At 39.7% G+C, this 23,514-nt stretch overlaps 1 protein-coding gene across 2 annotated transcripts in view; it reads left to right on the top strand.

Moving 5' to 3' along the window:
• slc38a11 (solute carrier family 38 member 11) overlaps nucleotides 1-21,115 on the top strand; it is a 68,400-nt gene extending 47,285 nt beyond the window's left edge. For both annotated transcript variants that reach the window (XM_073044695.1, XM_073044694.1), the window contains 5 exons: nucleotides 3,779-3,849; nucleotides 8,595-8,756; nucleotides 13,375-13,487; nucleotides 18,446-18,577; nucleotides 20,567-21,115. In XM_073044695.1, the coding sequence (XP_072900796.1) occupies nucleotides 3,779-3,849; nucleotides 8,595-8,756; nucleotides 13,375-13,487; nucleotides 18,446-18,577; nucleotides 20,567-20,845 (757 nt within the window). In that variant the 3' untranslated portion in view covers nucleotides 20,846-21,115. The remainder of the gene's footprint in view (nucleotides 1-3,778; nucleotides 3,850-8,594; nucleotides 8,757-13,374; nucleotides 13,488-18,445; nucleotides 18,578-20,566) is intronic.
• Nucleotides 21,116-23,514: the final 2,399 nt, after the last annotated feature.

Below are 23,514 nucleotides of genomic sequence, written 5' to 3'. Positions count from 1 at the left end.
TCCTACTCCGAATGATCATTTAGTAACAAACATGTTAATAATAAGCAAACAAATTAAAGAGCTGAGAAACAAAGAGCTGAATGAACAGCAAAAATGAGAAGATAAAAGAGAATAAAGAAAGAAAAGGTGACGCCTCTGAAAAATCCATCACCATTTATAATCCAGATAAGGAAAATTCCTCGGATAAACTAAACCAATCGATAGTTGCAAAATTACATCACATGGGTTGTGTGCTAAATCTTAGCCAATGAAAAATGAGAAAGGTGACAAACCATAAGTCTAACTGCTATACCGCTTTCTGCCAGTAAGTGTGGACTATCCACCACATACTTTGGAAAATACATGAGGTTGTTAAAAATCAAATCAGGTTTAAAGGAATGCTGCCGCGACTACAGTGAAGCATGGTGCAGCCAATGCAAAGACTTCTCATAGAGCGGTTCAACATAGAAGTGGCCCTTCAGTGTAACGGAGAGTGGCCGGTAAATGCACTCCATACACATGCGCATTTACACACACAAATACACACAGACACACTGCTTTGTCACTCTGCTGTCATTGCACCGAGTGCATGCATTTCAGTGTATTCCCCCGCTATATCCTCATAATGGGTCCTAGACCGAGCGAATGTGCACAGAGTGGCTTTATGGTGCCTTTTCCCCATACACAGAGGAATATTTCATTTCTTTAGTAATGGAGATGTGTAAATGTGTGTATCTTGTCTGTATACTGTATTTAAGGCAGATACTTCTGTTTATTCTTGTAATATAATTTAACTACATTTACTTATTCATGTGTTAAGTTAACTTTGTGGGTATTTAAAGATGGTATATCCTGGTGCCTAAAAAATGGGCAAATTGCTCTCTGTAGCAGGGTGAGAGATATTGAGCCACCAGGAGTTCACTGGACAAAGTTTGGAATTATTATTGTGTTTTCTGGTGGCTAGCTGTTTGTAAATATTGACAGTTTCCTTTTCACTATTTTCACTAATTTTTGTTAAGTTTGATTTTTGACGCACTTAATAAACACTCTTGGCTGAAAGTGCTAGGCAACTCTTTCTTTGCTCATAACCCACGATTGAACATATATCCCTGTTGACCTCCACACCTCTCTATGCTAATCTCACTTATTTGGAATAATTACATAGCCTCTGTGCCCTGCTTATTCAAATACCTTTTATAGGACACCTCTTAAATATTGTTACCGTTATTGCCTCTGGCAGCTCATTACCAGATACAAACTACTCCGTGTGAAAAACATACCCCTCTGATCTCCTTTAAACACCTTCACTTTACCAAGTTCTTGGGAGCTCAAATCAGGGACAACCTCATCTGGATCCTCGATATCATCTCCCTGAATAAGAAGGCACAGCAGCTGCTCCACTTCCTGAAGCGACTGAGACAAGCGAGGCTCCCCCCCAACCCCATCTTAGCTGAATTTTACAGGAGCACCGCTGGGAATGTCCTGACAAGCTGCGTCTTTATCTGGTATGTGAGCAGCAGAACATCGGACTGGGAGTGCCAATAAAGGACTGTGAGAACGACTGATCACAGGAGCCTCCCTACCGTCCTCAGGGACACTTATCAGGAGCACTGTGTACCCAGGGCCCTTAGTATTATTAAAGATCCCATCCATCCACCTCATTGACATTCTACCATCAGGTCACAGACTCGTGCATAAATACAGGACGGGAAACAGCTTCTTCCCTCAGACCGTTAGGCTTCTAAACTCCCTGCTGCATTGCATTCAAAGTTTCACCAGATATTTTGTACTGTGCCCCAAAATATTTAATTTATGCTCTTTATTTATCTATGTGTAGTTCTTTTGTAGATATAATTCTAACTTTCCTAAGTTATGTGTACTACTATGCTTTACACCCTAGTCCAGAGAAATGTCTCATTTATACATGTATATAGTTAAATGACAATAACCTTGACTTGACTTAAAACATGTCCTCTAGTTTTGGACATATCATTGGAAACGGACTTTGGCTAGTTGCCCTGCCTTTGCCTTTCAGCATTTTATATACCGGTACCTTTGTGGGGAAGAGCTTCAGTCTAAGCTCCGATAGCTACTAGACATGGGGAAGCTAAGTGCTGTGTACAAGTCTCTGAAACACTTGATGTCTGTACCACTCAAAGCCACCACATGAGTGGAAATGGTGCCTTCTGTATGGGATAAGACCAGAAGATAGAGGAGCAGAAATAGGCCATTTGGCCCATGGAGTCTGCTCTGGCTGATCCAATTTCCCTCTCAGTCCCTATCCCCTGCCTTCTCCCCGTATACCGTCATGCCCTGATCAATCAAGAATCTATCAACCTCTGTCTTAAATATACCCAAAGACTTGGCCTCTACAGCTGCTTGTGGCAATGAATTCCACAGATTCACCACTCTCTGGCTGAAGAAATTCCTCCTCTTCTCCCTTCTAAAATGGCCATCCCTCTATTCTGAGGCTATGTCCTCTGGTCTTAGGCTCCTCCACCATAGGAAACATGCCCTTCACATCCACTCTAGTGAGGCTTTTCAACATTCAATAGGTTTCAATGAGGTCACTCCTCGTTCTTCTGAATTCCAGTGAGTACCAGCCTTGACCATCAAACACTTCTCATATGACAAGTCTATCAATCCTGGAACCACTTTTGTGAACCACCTTTGAACCCTAATATTGCCAATGTCTAGATCTGATAATACAACAGATGTAAAAGAGTTACGCACATTTTTTTAAATTCCTGTATGTTTATCCATTTATTTATTTATTTATTATTGAGATGCAGTGCAGAATAGACCCTTCCAGCCCTTCGAGCTCTCCACCTAGCAATCCTCCAATTTAATTCTATCCTAATCACAGGACAATTTACAATGACCAATTAGCCTACGAACTGGTACGTATTTGGACTGTGGATTGAAACCGGAGCACCCGGGGGAAACACATGTAGTCACGGGGAGAACATACAAGCTCCTTACAGGCAGAGGCGAGATTTAAACCCAGATCGCCTGTATTGTAAAGCACTATGCTGACCACTACACCACCGTGCCGTTCTTTTTCTTTGAATAAAGTTTATTTTGTAAATAAATGTTTTAAAAGTTTGATAAATTCTAGTTAATGAGGTTGACAAAAGAAATGACAAGACTTTACCAGGGTCAACAGACTCCCCAAGGTTCAAAGTTCAGGTAGTCAAGTCAAGTCATTTTTATTGTCATTTCTACTGTAACTGCTATGTCCAGTACATAGTAAAAATGAGACAGCGTTTTTCAGGACCATGGTACATTATCAAAGTATATGTTATAAAACTCTGAGATTCGACCTCTTCAGACAGCCATGAAATAAAGAAAACCATGGAAGCCATTCAAAGAAAAACATCAACCCCCACGTACAAAAAAATCATGCAAATGGCAACAAGAACATCAAACTCAAACCCCAACCCCTAACAAGAACATCAAACTCAAACCCCAACCCCTAACAAGAACATCAAACTCAAACCCCAACCCCTAACAAGAACATCAAACTCCAAACCCCAACCCCTAACAAGAACATCAAACTCCAAACCCAATCCACCCGTACAAAGAAATAAAACAAATTGCACAACTGGCAACATGAACATCAAAACCCAACCCCCCCCCCCCCATGGGTATATTTAAGATTTTTAACTTACCAATGGGTATACTTAAGACCCCTTGGAAAGTGCCATGAGTTGAATAGAGCAGAGAATGTTTATGAGTAGCAGGCTTCTCTTCTCTTTGCTTTTGAAATAAAACTATAATTCTGATACTTACCTTTCAGTCCACCCTCAGAAGGGGCTTGGAATTTTGCACAGTCCAATGCGATGCAGGCAATTGGGATAATGGCATTTGGTAAGCATTTCTACATATCAGTGTCCATTCAGATGTTTAGTTATCTGGTGTAACAATCTGTCATTGATCAAATTGTTTCTTCAGGAAGTGTTTTTATACCACTTGAATTTTATGTTTCTGTAGTAAGATATGCACCCTATATAAACTGATTCAAATTTAGCACTTGAAAGCCAATTTGTAAGTATATTTGTGAATTCTGGTTTGTTGATGATTTTGCCAGAAAATAGGTACAAACGTATTTAAATTAGTAATTCTGCTTGCCACCCCACCCCACCCCACCCCACCCCAGCATGGATACTTAAACACATTTGACATATTTACGGTGGTAATCACGTATTGACTAGTTCTCTGAGGTAGAAATGAGGTGGTAATGAGCTCATACACGGCCTAAAGGTTCACAAACAGCTGAGAGGAGAAAATAAAGCATCAGAGGAACATTCAAATGGAAGGAAGGAGGAAAACGCAAAGAGAGGGAGTCTTCTGTGGCCAAAGCTACAGGATTCTTGAGAGATTTCACAGTGGTAATCTTCACTGGAAAAGTAGTAAGAACAGCCATTCTCCAGCATTTGTGACAAGGAAGCACTAAAAGAGCAGTTCATGCATTTTGGAGGGAAATCCTTCAGGCAATCAAAATTATTAACAATGCTATCGTGTGAGAAAAACGATAAGGACATACATGGTAATTGGCATTGAAGAATGCAGTAGAACAGAGTGATCTAGGAATAATGGTGCATAGTTCCCTGAAGGTGGAGTTTCATGTGGATAGGGTGGTGAAGAAAGCTTTTGGTATGTTGGCCTTTATAAATCAGAGCATTGAATATAGGAGTTGGGATGTAATGTTAAAATTGTACAAGGCATTGGTAAGGCCGAATTTGGAGTATTGTGTACAGTTCTGGTCACCGAATTATAGGAAAGATGTCAACAAAATAGAGAGAGTACAGAGAAGATTTACTAGAATGTTACCTGGGTTTCAGCACCTAAGTTACAGGGAAAGGTTAAGCAAGTTAGGTCTTTATTCTTTGGAGCGTAGAAGGTTGAGGGGGGACTTGACAGAGGTATTTAAAATTATGAAGGGGATAGATAGAGTTGACGTGGATAGGCTTTTTCCATTGAGGGTAGGGGAGATTCGAACAAGAGGACATGAGTTGAGAGTTAGGGGGCAAAAGTTTAAGGGTAACACGAGAGGGAATTTCTTTACTCAGAGAGTGGTAGCTGTGTGGAATGAGCTTCCAGTAGAAGTGGTAGAGGTAGGTTCGGTATTGTCATTTAAAGTAAAATTGGGTAGGTATATGGACAGGAAAGGAATGGAGGGTTATGGGTTTATCGCGGGTCAGTGGGACTAGGTGAAAGTAAGTGTTTGGCACGGACTAGAAGGGCCGAGATGGCCTGTTTCCGTGCTGTAATTGTTATATGGTTATAATATTACCTCAACAATTTCTCCATAGAATTAGCAATTCTAAGGCTGAAATGTGGAACTAGAAGAATCTTTTGCACAGCTCAGTGCTGAATGCACAGCATTATTAAATTGAAATGTCTGCAAATGAAACCTATTTTCTCTGCATAGCTGAAGGAAAGTTAATCAGCTGGCTTTTAAGGATATTAGCAGCTCTACTATTCCTTACAGTGTGCATTAAAGGGAATAGAGGTTTGGGCGTGGACACTTGTGCAAGCAAGCCTTTGAGATATTAGGGACTCAGTTTCTTCTTGGGAATGATCAAAGGTTGTGCTGTTACGAAATTTTAGATCTGGACACTGCAATTTGTTTAAGTTCGGCCATTAATTATTAGACCAGCTTTGGTTTATTATTTCTTGTTTTGCTGGGATTTAAATGTCATCCTGCCTTAACAACTATATCTACCTTTGATAGCATTGGTCATACGTTGGAAATGGAGGGTGGCTGGAAATTTCAGAGCCATCTTTGGGCAGCTTTTCATAATGGTAAAAGTTATTTCCTGTTTGCTAGAAAGAATAGGTTTGGCATTATATGGAATGTTTTCAATTGAAATGTGAACAATGGGTGTTTTATTTCTTTTTAACTGTTTAGTTAAATAATCTATTTATTTTCAGGAAATGGATTTAATAACCTGGTTCATTCCATCCACATCTAAAACAATTTGAATCCTTTTCCCAGTTATTATCATTTATAATAAACGGCTACTGTTCATTGGATGTCAACTTAGTAGAGATTCCAGTGTTTTTATTATATTTTGAATGCTTTAAAAGAGAAAATAAAATATTTCTATATATCAGCAAGTTCCTGAAAGGATCCTAGATGATCCATAAGTTGTTCATCTTTAGTGTTCTGTAGGAGCCATGTGTCTGTTCTCTATCTGCATTGTATTCTGTGTTACACAGTTATAAAGCTTATTACGGTAGTTAGTCACATGTGGGGGTGTGGTAAAAGCAAAAAGTTTTTAGTTACATATTCATGCTTTTGTCTTTAGGACAGTTCGAGATTTGAGCTGGGGAGTGAGTAGGGAATAACTTTTTTGTTGACCACTTAATGTAATTTAAAATAGTTTCATTACACTGAAGAAACCTTAAGTGTGTTTATTGTGCTAAGGCTCTCTATTTTGTTATATTGCTAGCTTTAGTTTCATTGATATGAGATAGTCGGCAGATGCTGGAAATCCAAAGCAACACACACAAAATGCTGGAGGAGCTCAGCAGGTCTATGGAAAAGAATAAATTGTCAAGATTTTCTGCTGAGAAGGAAGGGGGGAAATGTGTGAACTAAAGAGTTGTGGGAGGGTAAAGAGGCTAGCTTGAAGATGATAGGTGAAGCCAGATGGGTGGTGAAGGTCAAGGGCTGGAGAGGAAAGAATTTGATATGAGGGGAGAGTGGACCGTAGGAGAAATGGAAGAAGATGGAGACCCAAGGGGAAGTAATAGGCAGGTGAGAAGAAGTGAAAGGTCAGAGTGAGGAATAGAGGTAGGGGTCAGAATTTCTTTACTGGAATGAGAAATTGATACTCATGCCATCAGTTGGAAGGTACTCAGATGGAATATAAGCTTGACGAAGGGTCTCGGCCTGAAACGTCGACAGTGCTTCTCCCTATCGATGTTGCCTGGCCTGCTGTGTTCTACCAGCATTTTGTGTGTGTTGTCGTTGGAATATAAGCTGTTGCTCCTCCACCCTGAGGGTGGTCTCATCTTGGCACGAGGAGGCCATGGATCGACATGTTGGAGGGGAATAGGAATGGAAATTGAAATATTTGACCACCGGGAAGTCCCGCTTGTGGCAGATGGTGCAGAGATGCTCAACAAACTGTCCCCCAAGTTACCACAGGTCTCACCAGTGTAGATTTATTGCTTCAAGATAGTTTGTTTTGCTAGTTTCTCAACAAAGGATCGAATACTTTCTTCGACTTTTGAAACCTTATTATTTGATTGGATCGGTAGGCGCATCACACAGGATTAATCCCCCACTCTGTGCTTAGTCTCCAAGCAGTGTTAGTTTGTTCAAGTAGCCGCAAATGGTCTTCAAATGACCAAACAAAATTCTATTAGGAATTTTAAGCTTCAGAAAAATTGGTTCTTCACCTATTTATTGACAACTCTGTGTAATAAATAAATGTCCAGATATTTCAGAGTGAGTTGCAGGACACCTTGAAATGGTGTTACTGGTTTAAATAGTGGCTGTTCTATTTGCTACACAGCACATCAAGATCCTTTTGCAAGAAGATGGCAAGGCCTTGTCTGCAAATTACTGTGAGCTGTATATCTCCAAAGATGGGAAAGGAGTTATGTGATTCTTTTCTCCATTCACTGTTGTTGGGATAGTGGGTGGAAGTGTGGGGAGATGTGGTGGGGGGTGAAGTTGGGACAGGGAAGAATGACCATGAGGACAACATTGTCCCAGTGAAAACTCTCATGATAATGGGAGCATCGCAGAAGCAATTGCTTCATCCCTGCATTTGTAGCCATGTCCAAGCCTCTTCGAGAACATACAAAGTCCTTATCACAGTCCATGTAGACTTCTTCAGCTGCTCTATCCATTGGCACATGTAGTCACCCCCTGTAAAATAATCAAGTTAGTCAGACAAGGTCTTGCTTTAACAAAGCTGTGCTGACTATGGGTGGTGGGGTGAGACATGCCTCTACCAAAGGAGGTGTAAGGCACTCCTTCCCTCTGCTAGCCAGCAGGTAACCCTTGGGAAAAGTGTAGCACCTGCTTAGCCCCCTGGTCAGGGTCATGTGAAGCCATGGGAGCAGGTGGTGGATGATCGTACGAGTAGCTGGTGCGTATCATAAGTCCTAGTTATGTGGCCACTGACACCAGGCTGGCAATCTCTGAAGAGAATTGATAATAGCTGGGGTCACCCGTCTTATAAAGACATGGCCCAGAAGAAGCCAATGGCAAATCACTTTTGAAGACAAGTTTTCCAAGAACAATCATGGTCTTGCTCATGTCATACGACACGACACATAATAAACAAAAGATGCTGACTATTCTGAAACAATCACTGCTGTTCCAAATAAACCCATCCCTCAGCACTTTTTCCCAGTTCCCTACAATATGCCCACTGGCATGTTACAATTCTGAAATAATTGTAAAGGCAATTTACTTCGGAATGGATCATTTTTCATTCACACAAAGCAAAGTTAAACAGAAACACATGATCAAGAATCCAGGCAAAAGGTTTTGTTTAACATAGTAGCACTCATCATCATTGGAATTTGTCTTGCCAAGTTTAGAGTATGTGCATCAATTTATTAATTAACATTTTGTTATCTACTTTCAGCTTTTGTTTCGCACCATAATACTTTCCTAATTTATGGATCACTGGAGACGCCTACAATAAACAATTGGTCCTGTGTCAGTCACATATCCGTGTTATTTTCCCTGATTATTTACTTGATCTTTGCTGGCTCTGCATATGGAACTTTCACAGGATATACACAAGGTAGGACAGTACATTGGCTTAAACTACAAGCCACAAGTTGGACTTCCCAGTGGCCAACCATTTTAATTCCAATTCTGATTCCTGTTCCAAACTCAATCCATGGTCTCCTCTTGTGCCAATATGAGGCCATCCTTAGGGTGGAGGGCAATACCTATACCCTATCTGAGTGCCCTCTAACCTGTTACCATGAATATTGGTTTCTCTTTCCAGTAAACAAATTCCACCCCTCCCCCCACTTCCTCTATTCCCCCCCTGACCTTTTACGTCTTCTCACCTTCCTACTAGTTCTCCTCCTTCCCTTTCTCCTATGATCCACTCGCCTCTCCTATCAGATTCTTTCTTCTCCAGCCCTAGACCTTTGCCACCATCCTGATTCCTCCTATCACTTTCCAGCAAGTCTGTTTCCCCTCCCACCATCTTTTTATTCTGACGTTCTACCCCTTCCTTCTCAGTCTTGATGAAAGATCTCTGCCCAAAATGTCGGTTATTTAATCTTTTCCATAGATGCTGTCTGACTTGCTGAGTTCTTCCAGAATTTTGTATGTATCACTTTAAACTACAAATTATAGATTTTCTGTCGAGTTTCATTGATCCATGTCTCAACTGTCAGGAGAAGACTAGTAAAGAGAGCAAAAATGCCAGCTAGTACATACCAATTATTTTCACTCATGGAAAAATAGTTGTCATGCATTGTACTCTGAATAAGCCAGGCTCAACTGCAGTTAAATTGATAAATTAAAACCATAAAACATGGGAGCTATTCATAAGAACAACAGAACATAAGAAATAGGAGCAGGAGTCGGCCATCTGGCCTGTACAGCCTGCTCTGCCATTCAACAAGATCATGGCTGATCTGGCCATGGCCTCATCTCCACCTACCTGCCTTTTCCCTATAACTCTTAACTCCCCTACTTTGCAAAAATCTATCCAACCTTGTCTATATGTATTTACTGAGGTAGCCTCCACTGCTTCGTTGGGCAGAGAATTCCTCAGACTGACCACTCTGTGGGAAAAGCAGTTCTTCCTCAGCTCCATCCTAAATTTACTCCTCCAAATCTTTAGGCTATGTCCCCTAGTTCCAGTCTCACTTATCAGTGGAAACAAATTGTCTGCCTCTATCTTATCTATCCCTTTCATAATTTTATATGTTTCTATAAGATCTCCTCTCATTCTTCTGTAGTCCAGTGAGTACAGTCCCAGGCGACTCAATCTCTTCTCATAGTCTAATCCCCTCATCTCCGGAATCAACCTGGTGAACCTCCTCTGCACTGCCTCCAAAGCCAGTATATCCTTCTTCAAGTAAGGAGACCAGAACTGCACCAGTACTCCAGGTGCAGCCTCACCAGTACACTATACAGTTGCAGCATAACCTCCCTCCTTCTCTTAAATTCAATCCCTCGAACAATGAAGACCAACATCCCATTTGCCTTCTTGAAAGCCTGCTGCACCTGCAAACCAACCATTTGTAATTCATCCACAAGCACTCCCAAGTCCCTCTGCACAGCAGCATGCTGCAATTTTTTTACCATTTAAATAATAACCTGATATTTCATTTTTCCTTCCAAAGTGGATGACCTCGCATTTACCAACATTTACCATCTGTCAGACCCTTGCCACTCACTTAACCTATCTATATCTCCCTGCAGACTCTCCGCATTGTCTGCACAATTTGCTTTTCCACTCAATTTAGTATCATCAGCAAACTTAGGTACACGACACTTGATCCTTTCTTCCAGATTGTTAATATATATTGTGAACAGTTGTGGGCCCAGCACCAATCCCTGCAGCACACCTCTCACCACTGATTGCCAACCAGAGTAACACCCATGGATCCCAACTCTCTGCTTTCTATTAGTTAACCAGTCCTCTATCTGTGCTAATACATCAACTTCAACTCTATGCATCCTTATCTTATGGAGAAATCCAAGTATATAATGTTCATCTGTTCCCCTCTATCCTCTGTACTCATTATATCCTCAAAGAACTCCAGTAAATTTGTCAAACAGGATCTGCCTTTGTGGAATTCATCATGTATCTGACTGATGGATCCATTTCTTTCCAGATGCTTCGGTATTTCTTCTTTAATGATAGCTTCAAGCATTTTCCCAACTACAGATGTTAAACTAACTGGCCTATAGTTACCTACCTTTTGCCTGCATCCTTTTTCGAACAGTTTTTTTGAATCTCCTACACCAATCGATTGTGGCTCTTTTTCCCTCTCAACCCCATTCTTGCATGTGTAGCCTCTTGCGTCTCCTTCCTCAGTATCCTTTATACATATTCTTGAACCATTTGTTCTTTGGATAACACAAGATGACAATGAGGAGCCCTATCTCTGCACTCTTTGGCTTCAAAGCCAGTCAAACAGGGAGGAAAAGACCATGACTAAATTAATGGCTGTTTCTTTTCTCTTGTTCAATATTTTTATTAATTTCTCCATAGAAGAATAGAGAGTTCAAGAAAACACATATTATTAAACAAAAGAAAGATATAGTACATTATATTTGTATCACATTAACATACTCTGTATTCATGTAGATTAGATTAATTTGAATGTTGAGATATGAATAATTGTATATATAAATTATATATTAATTTATATATATATAACTTAAATTTATATAATTATGAATTTATATAATATATATAAATTTGTATTAATTTCTATATATATAAAAAAATCTAAACCCACTACCAAAGCCAAAGCTGTTTGGTCAAGAAAAAAAGGAGAAAAAACCTTATCAGATAGTGAAATATGCTATTAACCAGCATCTATACTTTAACAGGAAATCAAAGGTTTTGAAAATAATTCAAAAACGGTCCCCACAAATTTTGAAAATCTTGGTTAGATTCAGAAATTGAACAACGAATCTTTTCTAAATTTAAGCATGCCATGAAATCCCGTAACCACTGAGCGTGATTAGGCGGAGCAGCATCCTTCCATTTAAGCAGGAGTGCCCTGCTAGCCATAAGAGAGATAAATGCCAGAATGTGCTAGTCAGATGTCTTCAAAGTGATATCTTTCCCTCCAATAATACCAAATAAGGCCGTCAAAGGATTGGGCTTAAAATTTACGTTAAAAAGTACAGAAAAAGTTTGGAATACTTCCTTCCAATATTTTTCAAGACTTGGGTGGCTGTTTCTTAGATCTCAGTGTATTTATGGATCTAGTCTTATGGACATTTTGTTACCCTCCAAAAATGGTCAGAGGTCAAAGAGGGAGCTGCAGCTACAAATTTATTGGACCTATGTTTGATTACATGACTGAGAAGAGAAACCAAGGAGTGAAATGCAAAGATCAAAACTGTCGTAGTTAAGCAAACAGGTTTCTGAATTTTATATATGAGATATCTGAATGTAAAAGCAATGAGGTAGTACTGAATTGGAACAAGAAAATCACATGGATCATAGGAGTTATGCTGGAGCCATACAAGAAGTACAAAACTAGCTTGATCACGAGTACCATGCCGAGAATGAGTGTTATTCAAATCAAACTTTTAGTCATTGGACAGAGAAAGATGATTTTTCTAATGAAGATTTCCAGCATTATAAAATATTGTGAGAATGTGGGTAATTGGTTTTGCACAATTTCTATACAAAAAAAATATTGCTGGCTGGTGGTGCAGTGACATCAGCACCGGACTTTGAGGCGATCAGTCATGGGTTCATATCCGGCTGGCCCCTTGCTCACTTTCCATCTGTGCTGCGTTGAGCTAGCAACTCAGCCTTGCAAAAAAAGCAGACATACGGTAAAGAAATGGCAAAAGTGCTTCCCTATACGCCACAAGGCACAAAACTAACAACAATTTACAAAAAAAATAAAAACACAAAATGCTGGCAGAACTCAGCAGGCCAGACAGCATCTATGGGAGGAGGTAGTGACAACGTTTCGGGCCGAAACCCAAGGGTTTCGGCCCAAAACGTCGTCACTACCTCCTCCCATAGATGCTGTCTGGCCTGCTGAGTTTTGCCAGCATTTTGTGTTTTTATTTATTTCCAGCATCTGCAGATTCACTCGTGTTAACAATTTACAAAAATTGGAAATTAGAAAAGTCTAAGTTTTGTAACTTAGTTTATTAATCCTGTAGATGACCTTTAAGCCAAGGACTATAACATTTGTATTTCAATTTTATAAATTAAAAAAAGGGATTTGATGAATTAATATTATATATGCCTAAGGGCGCTAAGTGACCTCTTTATGCATCATGATTTCTTTGATATTACATTCTATGCATTTGGATGTTTTAGTGGTACATAACGGTATAAAAAGCATCTCACCTGCTTTGACTGCATGCAGTTTTGCAATGGCGAGCATTCTAAATTTGATGATGGCATTTTAATGCAAATACTGAAACCTGAAAAGGTTTTTTTTAAATTGGGAAGCAATGCCGTGAGTATTGACATGAAGCATATGGTGTTTTTTGCTTGAATTTGATATGAAAAGAAATTACAAAAATATAAACCACAGCTTTGCAGCACTTCAAGATAATGCAAGATTTTTTTTCTGAAAGAAAGAGTTACCTTAGAATGAGAATGTATTTCATAAGGAAGAATCCTGGCGTATTTACTCATTTCAATGAAATATGTAAATCATTCTGGAACTCTGTTTTTCAATCAGGAGATCTATTTGAAAATTATTGCAAAAATGATGATTGGGCTACCATTGGAAGGCTTCTCTATGGACTGACTACTATTTTGACATATCCAGTTGAATGCTTTGTGGTCCGTGAAGTAAGTTAAGTTTATTTTGAGACTACTTTTGTGAATTTATGACAGAGATTTCCAAAGTAACTTAAGGAAGGCAAACGCAATGTTAACATTCTTTTCAAGAGGATTATAATACCAAAGCAAGGATGTAATGCTGAGGTTTTATAAGGCTTTGGTCAGGCCGCACTTGGAGTAATGTGAGCAGTTTTGGGACCTTATCTAAGCAAGGATGTGCTGAAATTGGAGAACTTCCAGAGAAGGTTCATGGAAACTATCCCAGGAATGAAAGGATTAACCTATGAGAATATGAGGAACATCTGATGGCTATAGCCCTTTACTCGTTAGAGTTTAGAAGAATGATGGGTGACCTCATTGAAACCTACTGAATATTGAAAGGCTGAGATAGAGTGGATATGGAGGGGATATTTCCTATAGTGGGGCAATCTAGGACCAGAGTGCAAGGTTAAAGGGTTAGAAGGCAGGAGAATGGGGTTGAGATGGATAATAAGTCAGCTATGATGGAATGGCAGAGCAGACTCGATGGACTAAATGGCCTCATTCTGCTCATATGTTTTACAGTCTAACTTTGTTATACATAATAATAAAGTTTCTTCCGCCAAAAAACTAGATGAAACCTATTTTAATACAATATAGGCAGAGAGAAAATGGTGCTCTTCAAATTAAATGTTTTATTATGTTCACTTCTAGTGGTAATTGTTTCCAATAGCCATTATCCATTGTGATGAAATATCCAATGTGTATACAATTTTTTTTTAGAAAGGTAGAATGTTTATTGGCATGGTCAAGGGTAATATTCAATGAGGAGGTTTATTAACATCATTAACTTCTTTAATCACAAGACCATCTACTTCCACATTTGTAGCACAGCCAATGTCTCAGTCCAGCTGCTCTTAAAACTCATCTGCAGTGGCCTTACCATCAGGTTTTTCTATTTCTGCTCTGTTGACCAGTTTTCTACCCCCAGCCCACACAGCCCTTGTTTTTTCTGGAAGCTTCAGCTCCTTCGTGTCTCTGCTATCCAAGCTCCACCTCCCATAAGGTTCCCTTCACCCATTTATCTGTTGACCTGAACTGCCTCCTAGTCGAGCAAGATTGCGGTTTTAAAATTGCTTTGCAAAGCATCCTTTCCCAGATCACTTCTGTGCTCTTCCAGTTCTCATTCCTTGTGCACACAGGATTTTTAATGACCTATCTTTGACAGAAAGACAGACAGACAGACATACTTTATTGATCCCGAAGGAAATTGGGTTTCATTACAGCCGCACCAACCAAGAATAGTGAAGAAATATAGCAATATAAAACCATAAATAATTAAATAATAATAAGTTAATCATGCCAAGTGGAAATAAGTCCAGGACCAGCCTGTTGGCTCAGGGTGTCTGACACTCCGAGAGAGGAGTTGTAAAGTTTGATGGCCACAGGCAGGAATGACTTCCTATGACGCTCAGTGTTGCATCTCGGTGGAATGAGTCTCTGGCTGAATGTACTCCTGTGCCTAACCAGTACATTATGGAGTGGATGGGAGACATTGTCCAAGATGGCATGCAACTTGGACAGCATCCTCTTTTCAGACACCACCATCAGAGAGTCCAGTTCTATCCCCACAACATCACTGGCCGTACAAATGAGTTTGTTGATTCTGTTGGTGTCTGCTATGCTCAGCCTGCTGCCCCAGCACACAACAGCAAACATGATAGCACTGGCCACCACAGACTCGTAGAACATCCTCAGCATCGTCCCGCAGATGTTAAAGGACCTCAGTCTCCTCAGGAAATAGAGACGGCTCTGACCCTTCTTGTAGACAGCCTCAGTGTTCTTTGACCAGTCCAGTTTATTGTCCATTCGTGTCTCCTGCTGACAAGCCCTTAAAAATAGGAATTGCATCCCCAATGTTCTTTGACCATCTAGTCAAATGTTAAGGACCTTTTTGACCAATCTTTTGCTCAACAGTGTTGAGAACTCATTGTTAAAATATTTTAACAGGTTGTGGATATGAGTGGCAGCTCAGGTGTTTACTTTTCATTCTTATTTGCCCTAAACCGAGCAGAAATTATGAGTCAACAACATTAATGGATCAAGAGTCATACAGGTCGAGGATGAGAGATATCCTTCACAAAATCAAATTGATAGTCTTTGTAATAAACTAATATTAATGGTTACCATTACTGAGACCAACTTTCCTTTTCAATTCTAAGTTATTTACATATTCAATTTTACACATTAAATATACTATATTAACAAATTCCATTGAAATAAACTAAAGAATTTATGATAAACAAATCAAATTTTAATTTCTTTGAACTGCTTTCCCAAAATTCTTCTTTGTAAGACAAATAAGATTTTTTTTCTAAATCAAATAACTCTCATAGGAACAGTAAACATGATTTGGTCATAAAATCAAAGCAATGAAATCCAAACTCGCTGTAAATGTTTTCCCTTTATTTAAAGCTAGCAAATAAATTGCATTTTTCACCACACAAACCCAACAAACCAAGACAACATGACACATAGATTAAGGTGTGAATTGTTTAAACTAAGCATCACTTGCAGTGTTGACACCATTGAAGCACAAGCATTACACAAATATGCTGAGAAACTTCAAGCAGTTATGGATCCCAAAGGCCAAAAGATATGTCACAGTTACAGTCCTTTTTAGGAATTGTTCATCACTGTGACAGGTTCCGCCATACTGTGCTCCATCCTTTAAATTCATTACTACAGACTGGGAAGAAATGACAATGGACAAAGCAGTGTGAGGTATCTTTCAAAAAGATAAAGGAAAGGTGAAGTTAGACACTGTAGTCACACATTATGATCCAGATCAGCCAGTGAAGCTTGCCTATAGTGCTTTGCTTTACGGTATAGGTGCCGTCATGTCACATGTTATGAGTGATGGAAGCGAACTTTGCATTACTTTCCCTTACTGCTGCAGAGCAAACTATGCTCAGTTTGACAGAGAGGCCTTAAGTCTGGTTTGGGGTGTAAAACATTTCAACTAGTACCTGCATGGGAGAGAGTTAACCCTAATTACTGATCATCAACCGCTAGTGTCCCTTTTCAATCCACAGAAGGGTGTTCCACTAACAGCAGTGGCATGAATGCAGAGAAGGGCTCTGTTTCCTGGAGGACACGACTACAAGATTGAATTGAAGAGCACAATAGGTGCTGGAGTGAACTTGCCCAGGAGCACAATGGCGGCAGTGCGCTGCCACGGAGCCAGTTCAGCGCTGAGGCGAGTGCCGATGGCTACAGGCCGCAGCTGCAAAGTTGGTTCGGTGCTGAAGTGAGAAAACCTCACATAGTAGTGAGCTGAAGACCAGTTCGTCCTTTGCCCTCAGCCTTGATGCCTTGATCAATCATGCAAATAGTGAAAAAAGTAATCAAAGACACATGGAACATGAACTGCAGAATGCATGAAATTGTACAAAACTTTGGGAATTCTATGCTTGTGTCATTCAATGGTGTTCTCAGTGATTCAGACCACTTCAGCACCCTGGTTTAGAAATACTGTAATTAAGACAATAGTTGAACTGATGAAAATTTTAGTTATTGCAGAGTTTGTCTAGCTCAGAAAAATTTCCATGTCCAATATCCCAAGTTTTATGCTTGTTACTTATTCCAAAATTTAGGAATTTTAAAATATTATTCGTGGGGTCAAAGTATTACAAATACTTAATCTTATCTATAAACTCTAATCTTTATTTTGTGTCCTGTAGAAAGCTTAAACATTAGCCAAACGTTGTACTTTTCCATTCTTGTTTGTACTCTGTAATAAGGCGGTAATGCGATTAAGTCTCTGACAGCTTAATAACATAGCTGCTGCATGCCAGTTGGCCCATTAATCTCATACCTCAGTGCGTTAGCAGAGGACAGAATGAAGACTGTGCTAGAGGAGGTGCAGCTTCCTTTGAGGGTAGCAGTGAGCACAGTTGCTGTCCAAGTAGTATATTCATCCTTTCAAACAGATAATTAAATTTACATTTTTAACCAAATACGAGCTTTGCCAGACATAGAGTCATACAGCATGGAAGTAGGCCTTGCCCATGCTGCCCTTGAAATCATCTACACTCACACTATTTACTTAAATGCATTTTCAGCTTGATCCTGTCAGCTCTGCATTCTCTTTATATTTCCCCTTCCACTTCCAATCACCCTGTTTTTGGATGATTCCTTTTGCAGGATTCTTGGTTAATTTCCCCTTTTACCTGTCTATCCAGGCATGTGGTTCACTCCACATGGTCTGCTATGCCATCACAGTTTCAGAACCGAATGACCTCACCCTTTCTGCATGATCACCATCTTGTCCTCACCCTTTCTGCAAGACCTCCAACTTGTCATCATTCCTTCTGCGTGATCTCCACCTAGTCCTCACCTTTTCTGCATGACCTCCAACTTGTCATCATTCCTTCTGCGTGATCTCCACCTTGTCTTCACCCTTTCTGCATGACCTCCAACTTGTCATCATTCCTTCTGCGTGATCTCCACCTTGTCTTCACCCTTTCTGCAAGACCTCCAACTTGTCATCATTCCTTCTGCGTGATCTCCACCTTGTCTTCACCCTTTCTGCATGATCTCCACCTAGTCCTCACCTTTTCTGCATGACCACCCCCGTCCTCACCCTTTCTGCATGACCTCCATCTAGTCCTCACCTTTTCTGTACAAGCTCCACCTTTTTAAGTCCGCTTAACCTCCCTTCTGTTTTCACCTTTTCTACATGAGCTCCATTATGCCTCCACCCTTTCAGATCCACCTGAGCTCCATCCTACTGCCCTCCTTTCAGATCCGATGAAGAATTCAAATAACTCTAAATCTCAATATAAATCAGATAATCTGTGTTTTTGTATTCTCATTAATAGTTAGCATAATGTTTAACTTCTTGTTTTGATCGCTGAAAAATCAGGTGAACTTCATTTGGAAAACTTTTCATTAGTTTTGATAACAAGGCTCTCTTTCATCCACAGGTTATTGCAAACTTATTTTTCAATGGGACCCTGACAACAATATTTCATGTTGTTGTGACATTCTGCATGGTAGCTGTAGCTATGGCCATTTCACAAGGTATCGAATGCCTTGAAATAGTTTTGGTATCAAATGTGAGTAATAACATTTTGCTTTAAGGACTCTGTCATTGCTCCATATAAATTTAATGTTACTCTGAAATCCCTCAAGTTAAATTTAGACCCAAAATTTCAAGTCTCATTCCTTCTTTTGGATTATTTATAGCCTCTTTTCTGTTCTTAAATTAATCCAGACGTTTGCCTTCCACAAATTCAAACAATCATGCATTTCTCCTCAACCTAATATGTCTGCAGCAGCCATTCCAGGTAGAACTCCAATGTTCTTCATTGCCTCTTCTGGCACTCTATCTCATTGTAACCCTACAGCCAACCTCCTCTATCTGACCTTTACCCTTTCAACTGCCACAATCTTTAGCTATGCATTTTTGCACAACAACTTCACCACTGTCTTCATGTAGGAAACCTGTGTTAATGCAAAGCTGATGGCATGAATGTATGAATTATCTTACTAATACATTGAGAAAGAGTAAAAAACAGTATCCAAATCTGTAAAGGGATCACGTTATTTATTAAACAAATTCTGCCGTCACCAGTCCTTATTCTATATTATTAACTGTCCATGCTAAGCTTAGTTTTAGAATCCACTTATAACAGCATCAATACAGCGTCTATTGTTCACGAAACATACAGTATATGCACCTATCGATATGCAGTATATATGTCAGACTGTACACTCAGTGGCCACTATATTAGGTACACCCATACATCTGCTCATTACTGCAGCTATCTAATCAGCCAGTCATCCAATCATGTGGCCGCAACTCAGTGCATAAAAACACGCAGCAGACATGGTCAAGAGGTGCAATTGCTGTTCCAACCAAACAACAGAATGGGGAAGAAATGTGATCTAAGTGACTTTGATTGTGGAATGATTATTGGTGCCAGAAAGGGTAGTTTGAGTATCTCAGAAACAACTGATCTGCTGGGATTTTCCACACACAACAGTTTCTAGAGTTTACAGCAAATGGTGTGAGAAACAAAAAACACTGAGTGAGTGGCAGTTCTGTAGGTAAAAACACCTTGTTAATGACAGAGATCAGAAGAGAATGGCCAGACTGGTTCGAGAGAACAGGAAGATGAGAGTAACTCAAATAACTATGTGTGCAGAAAAGCATTGCTGAATGCACAACACTTGAAACCTTTAAATAGTTGGGTTACACCAGCAGAAGACCATGGACATGGAACGGTAGGCATCTAATGAAGTGGCCACTTAATGTATTCAACTAAAGAACAACATGGCCAGTTCTGATAAATAGAGGGATATAGGTAATTAACCAATATTGATAGTTTTTCAAGTTGCTACTATTATTTTCTGATATTAAGATGTGCTAAATACGTATGTAGAAAAGTAGATAAAATTGTTCCCCCAAATTATGAATGACTACAGCCATTCATTAACAGAACCTCTCTGCGCCTTGTCACTTTGATTATAACATCTTGATGTCAAAATCAGACCTCCATCAGTTGTTAAACCTGTGAGTTCTGTACCCTGATTCCTATTCCCAGAAGGAATAGTGTGATTTTAGGAGGTAGAAACAAACCTCAGGCTTTTGTGCAAAATAGAGATGAGTGAAAATAACAGCTTGTTTTGATTTCTGTAAATTGACTTCTTTATTATAAAAATTATAAGTTTTGAAAATGGACAGCTGATTTGCTATGTCTTATTTTGCATGACAGCCCCAGATTTATTTCAAATCTTCATGAGTATTTAGTCATTTAAAAAGGGAAATAGAGAGAAAAAGAAATCAATTAAAAAGAACAACTTTTCACTCTGGCTTTACGAAGTTCAAAGTAAATTTATTATCAAAGTGGGCATGCAGCATACAACGCTGAGATTCATCTTCCCCACAGACAGACACAAAGGAAAGGACCATGGAACAACTTGTTCAAAGAAAAACATTTACTTTCTAAGTACATATACTACCCTGAGTTGCATTTTAACTTTAAAAATGTGGAATTTATTAAATCAGTAAAATGAACTCCATCGTTTTCCTTTATCTCCAGGGGGTGATTGTTGCTACTCCATTGGTTTTCGTTATTCCAACGGCATGCTATCTAAAACTATCGGAAAAGCCGTGGAAACACTGGGATAGCTTAAAGTCCTGGATGATCCTCATCACTGGTGTATTTGTGATGAGCTTAGGGTTTATGATGGCGATCATGTCTCCCCAAGCATGTAGCCATGGGGAAGAGATGTTTTACTGCAAGCTTTCAAATACATCTGCACACAATATTACTGTTAATGTGACAGTTAACTATTCTCCTTGGTTCAAAAGAACATGAAAGTGTGCTTGATTCAATTCAAAGGTTCAATTTAATATCAGAAAATGTATACAGCATACAACCTGAAATTCTTACTCTTCACAGACATCCATAAAACAGAAAAAAACGTTAAAAAATGAATGACAGAAATGTCAGAAGCCCCCCTTTCCCATGCACAAGCAGCAGCAAAAGCATCAGCCCCCCCCCACCCACCATGCTGCAGTAGCAAAGCCCCGAGAAACATCATGATCTAGAGTCCATCAAGAAATTGCAGTCCATAAACCAACACTTCTGTATCTGAGATGCTCTCTCCCACGAGCAAGGGAGAGAGAGGCTGCTCCTTCAGCAAATGAGACCAGGAGACCAGCAGCTTGCCTTTTTTTCCTCCCTTTCCTGCTGCCCCTCTCCTTCCCTCTCCCTCTCCCTCTCCCGCCAAAAGACCCCAAACCAGGCAACTGTCCTTCAGAAAACTCTTCCCCACAGCTCTCTAGAACCTTCTCTCACATCCCACAATCCTGATTGGCTAACATACATTCCTAAGTTGGACAACATGGCTCTTTTATCTTTAGCCGAAGCCAAAGCACTTTTTCCAGCATGGCACAGAAAACTGATAAAATGAAGTCCTTCCGAGCACAGCAGTAGAAATCTAAACCAGAGCATTACATAATGTTATTTGTACTTTTCAAATGTATATGTAACATTTTGTCTTGTACCCATGACAAATTTTAAAGTAACTATTTTATTGTAAAAAGCTTTAAATTATTGTAACACGATACACTAAAATGTTGGTTTTGGCTTTTACTCGTGAAACTTGTAGAATTTTCATTAATCTGCAATACTTGAACAAATAACGCTCCTTACAAGTAATGTACTCCTTTTCTGAGTAATTGAACTTATCAGCTTACATGCTAAGTAATTGAGCAATTCACAATAAAATTGTTCCACATTTGATACCTGGTCTCTAGTAAGCTACATGATCTGAATTAGGTGTCAGAGCATCCGCTGTACAGTGTGCTAATGCAAAGGGGAACACAACGACTCGGCTTAGTATAAGGAATAAAATACGAGGGGTAATTGATAAGTTTGTGGCCTAAGGTAGAAGGAGTGGATTTTAGAAAACATTTATTTTTCAACATTTTCCTATATTTACACACTTAGTCCAGCGGTCATGGAGCATATGGATCTTGTTCCTTCAGAAAGTGTCCACAGCAGGGGTGATTGATAAATTCGTGGCCTAAGTAAAAAGTAGAAGGAGATGAGTTATACAGCTCTCATTACATGCACATGCAGTTCAACTCTGTAAGTGATTAGGTAGAAAGTTTGAAGTTAATAACTCATCGGGGTGATTGATAAGCTTGTGGCCTTTGGTAGAAGGAGATGAGTTATTAACTGCAAACTTACTGCGTAATCACTCAAAGAGTTGAATTGCATGTGCATGTAACGAGAGCTGTATAACTCATCTCCTACCTTAGGCCATGAACTTATCAATCACTCCTCGTACTTTCCACAATGAAACAGTTACAATGTTACTAAGAATTTGCGACGGTAGTGCAGCGCGGTGCGTTCTAGAATTTGAAGTTCAATTCTGATGCCATTTTGTAAGGAATCCCCGTGGAATGCATGGGTTTTCCCTGTTGCTCTGGTTTCCTCCCACAGTCCAAAGACACACCAGGAGATAAATTGTCCTGTGATTAGGTTAAGCTTATTGGAATTGGTCAGGGGTAGCTGGGGTAGAGTGGCTCAAAGAATTGGAAAGACCTACTTGGTGTGTATCACTAAAATAAAATTAAAAACAAAAAAATTAATAAAATGTCCACTTTGACCTAGTTTACAAGATCTAGACTTTGAATACTGTATCTTCACCTAAGTTCAGTGGATTTTTGCAAAACAGTACTTTACCCGCTGAAAACACTGATGATCTGAGAGGCTCTCGATAAAGACAACTCTCTGTTTTAGATGTTAATGATATTGATCATCTGAACTATGCAGCAAATGATCAATATGATCAGATCTACCTGCACACAGATTTTTATAACTCACATGCTTTTGACACTTATTTATTTCATTTCATGTCCTGAAAGTGGATCGAATTAAGTAAACTTGTTGATTGACATAATCAGATTCTAAAATTAAAAAAAGAACTCTTTTGTTAATCAGGGTGCCTCTGTAGTGTAGAGGTTAGCACAATGATATTACAGCCCAGGAATTCTGGAGTTTAGAGGTCAATTCCAGCGCCATTTTGTATGGAGTCTCTTTACATCCTCCACGAGGAATGCAGGGGTTTCCCCGGGTGCTCTGTTTTCCCCTTCACAGTCTAAACACCTACCGGGTAAGTTACTTGGTCATTTTAAATTGTCCCGCGATTAGGTTAGGGGTTGCTGGGATGGCATGGTAAAGTCCTACATCATCAGGTATCTGATTGCTCCACTGTGAGTGTGGAAAATAGGAAGTTTTGGTATTTGAGAGCATTCAGAAAGGGTACTGGGCCTCATTCAAATGGACTGGCGGTGGAAATATTGGAAACAGAGAAAGCCTACAGCACAATACAGGCCCTTTGGCCCACAAAGTTGTGCCGAACATGTCCCCACCTTAGAAATTACTAGGCTTACCCAGAGCCGTTTATTTTTCTTAGCTCCATGTAGCTATCCAAGAGTCTCTTAAAAGACCCTATCGCATCCGCCGGCAGCCCT

Source organism: Hemitrygon akajei, chromosome 5 (assembly GCF_048418815.1).
Source record: "Hemitrygon akajei chromosome 5, sHemAka1.3, whole genome shotgun sequence".
In the NCBI taxonomy this organism is placed as follows: Eukaryota; Metazoa; Chordata; class Chondrichthyes; order Myliobatiformes; family Dasyatidae; genus Hemitrygon; species Hemitrygon akajei.
The sequence above is the reverse complement of the archived record's forward strand: the minus strand, read 5'-3'. Positions and strand labels throughout refer to the sequence as shown.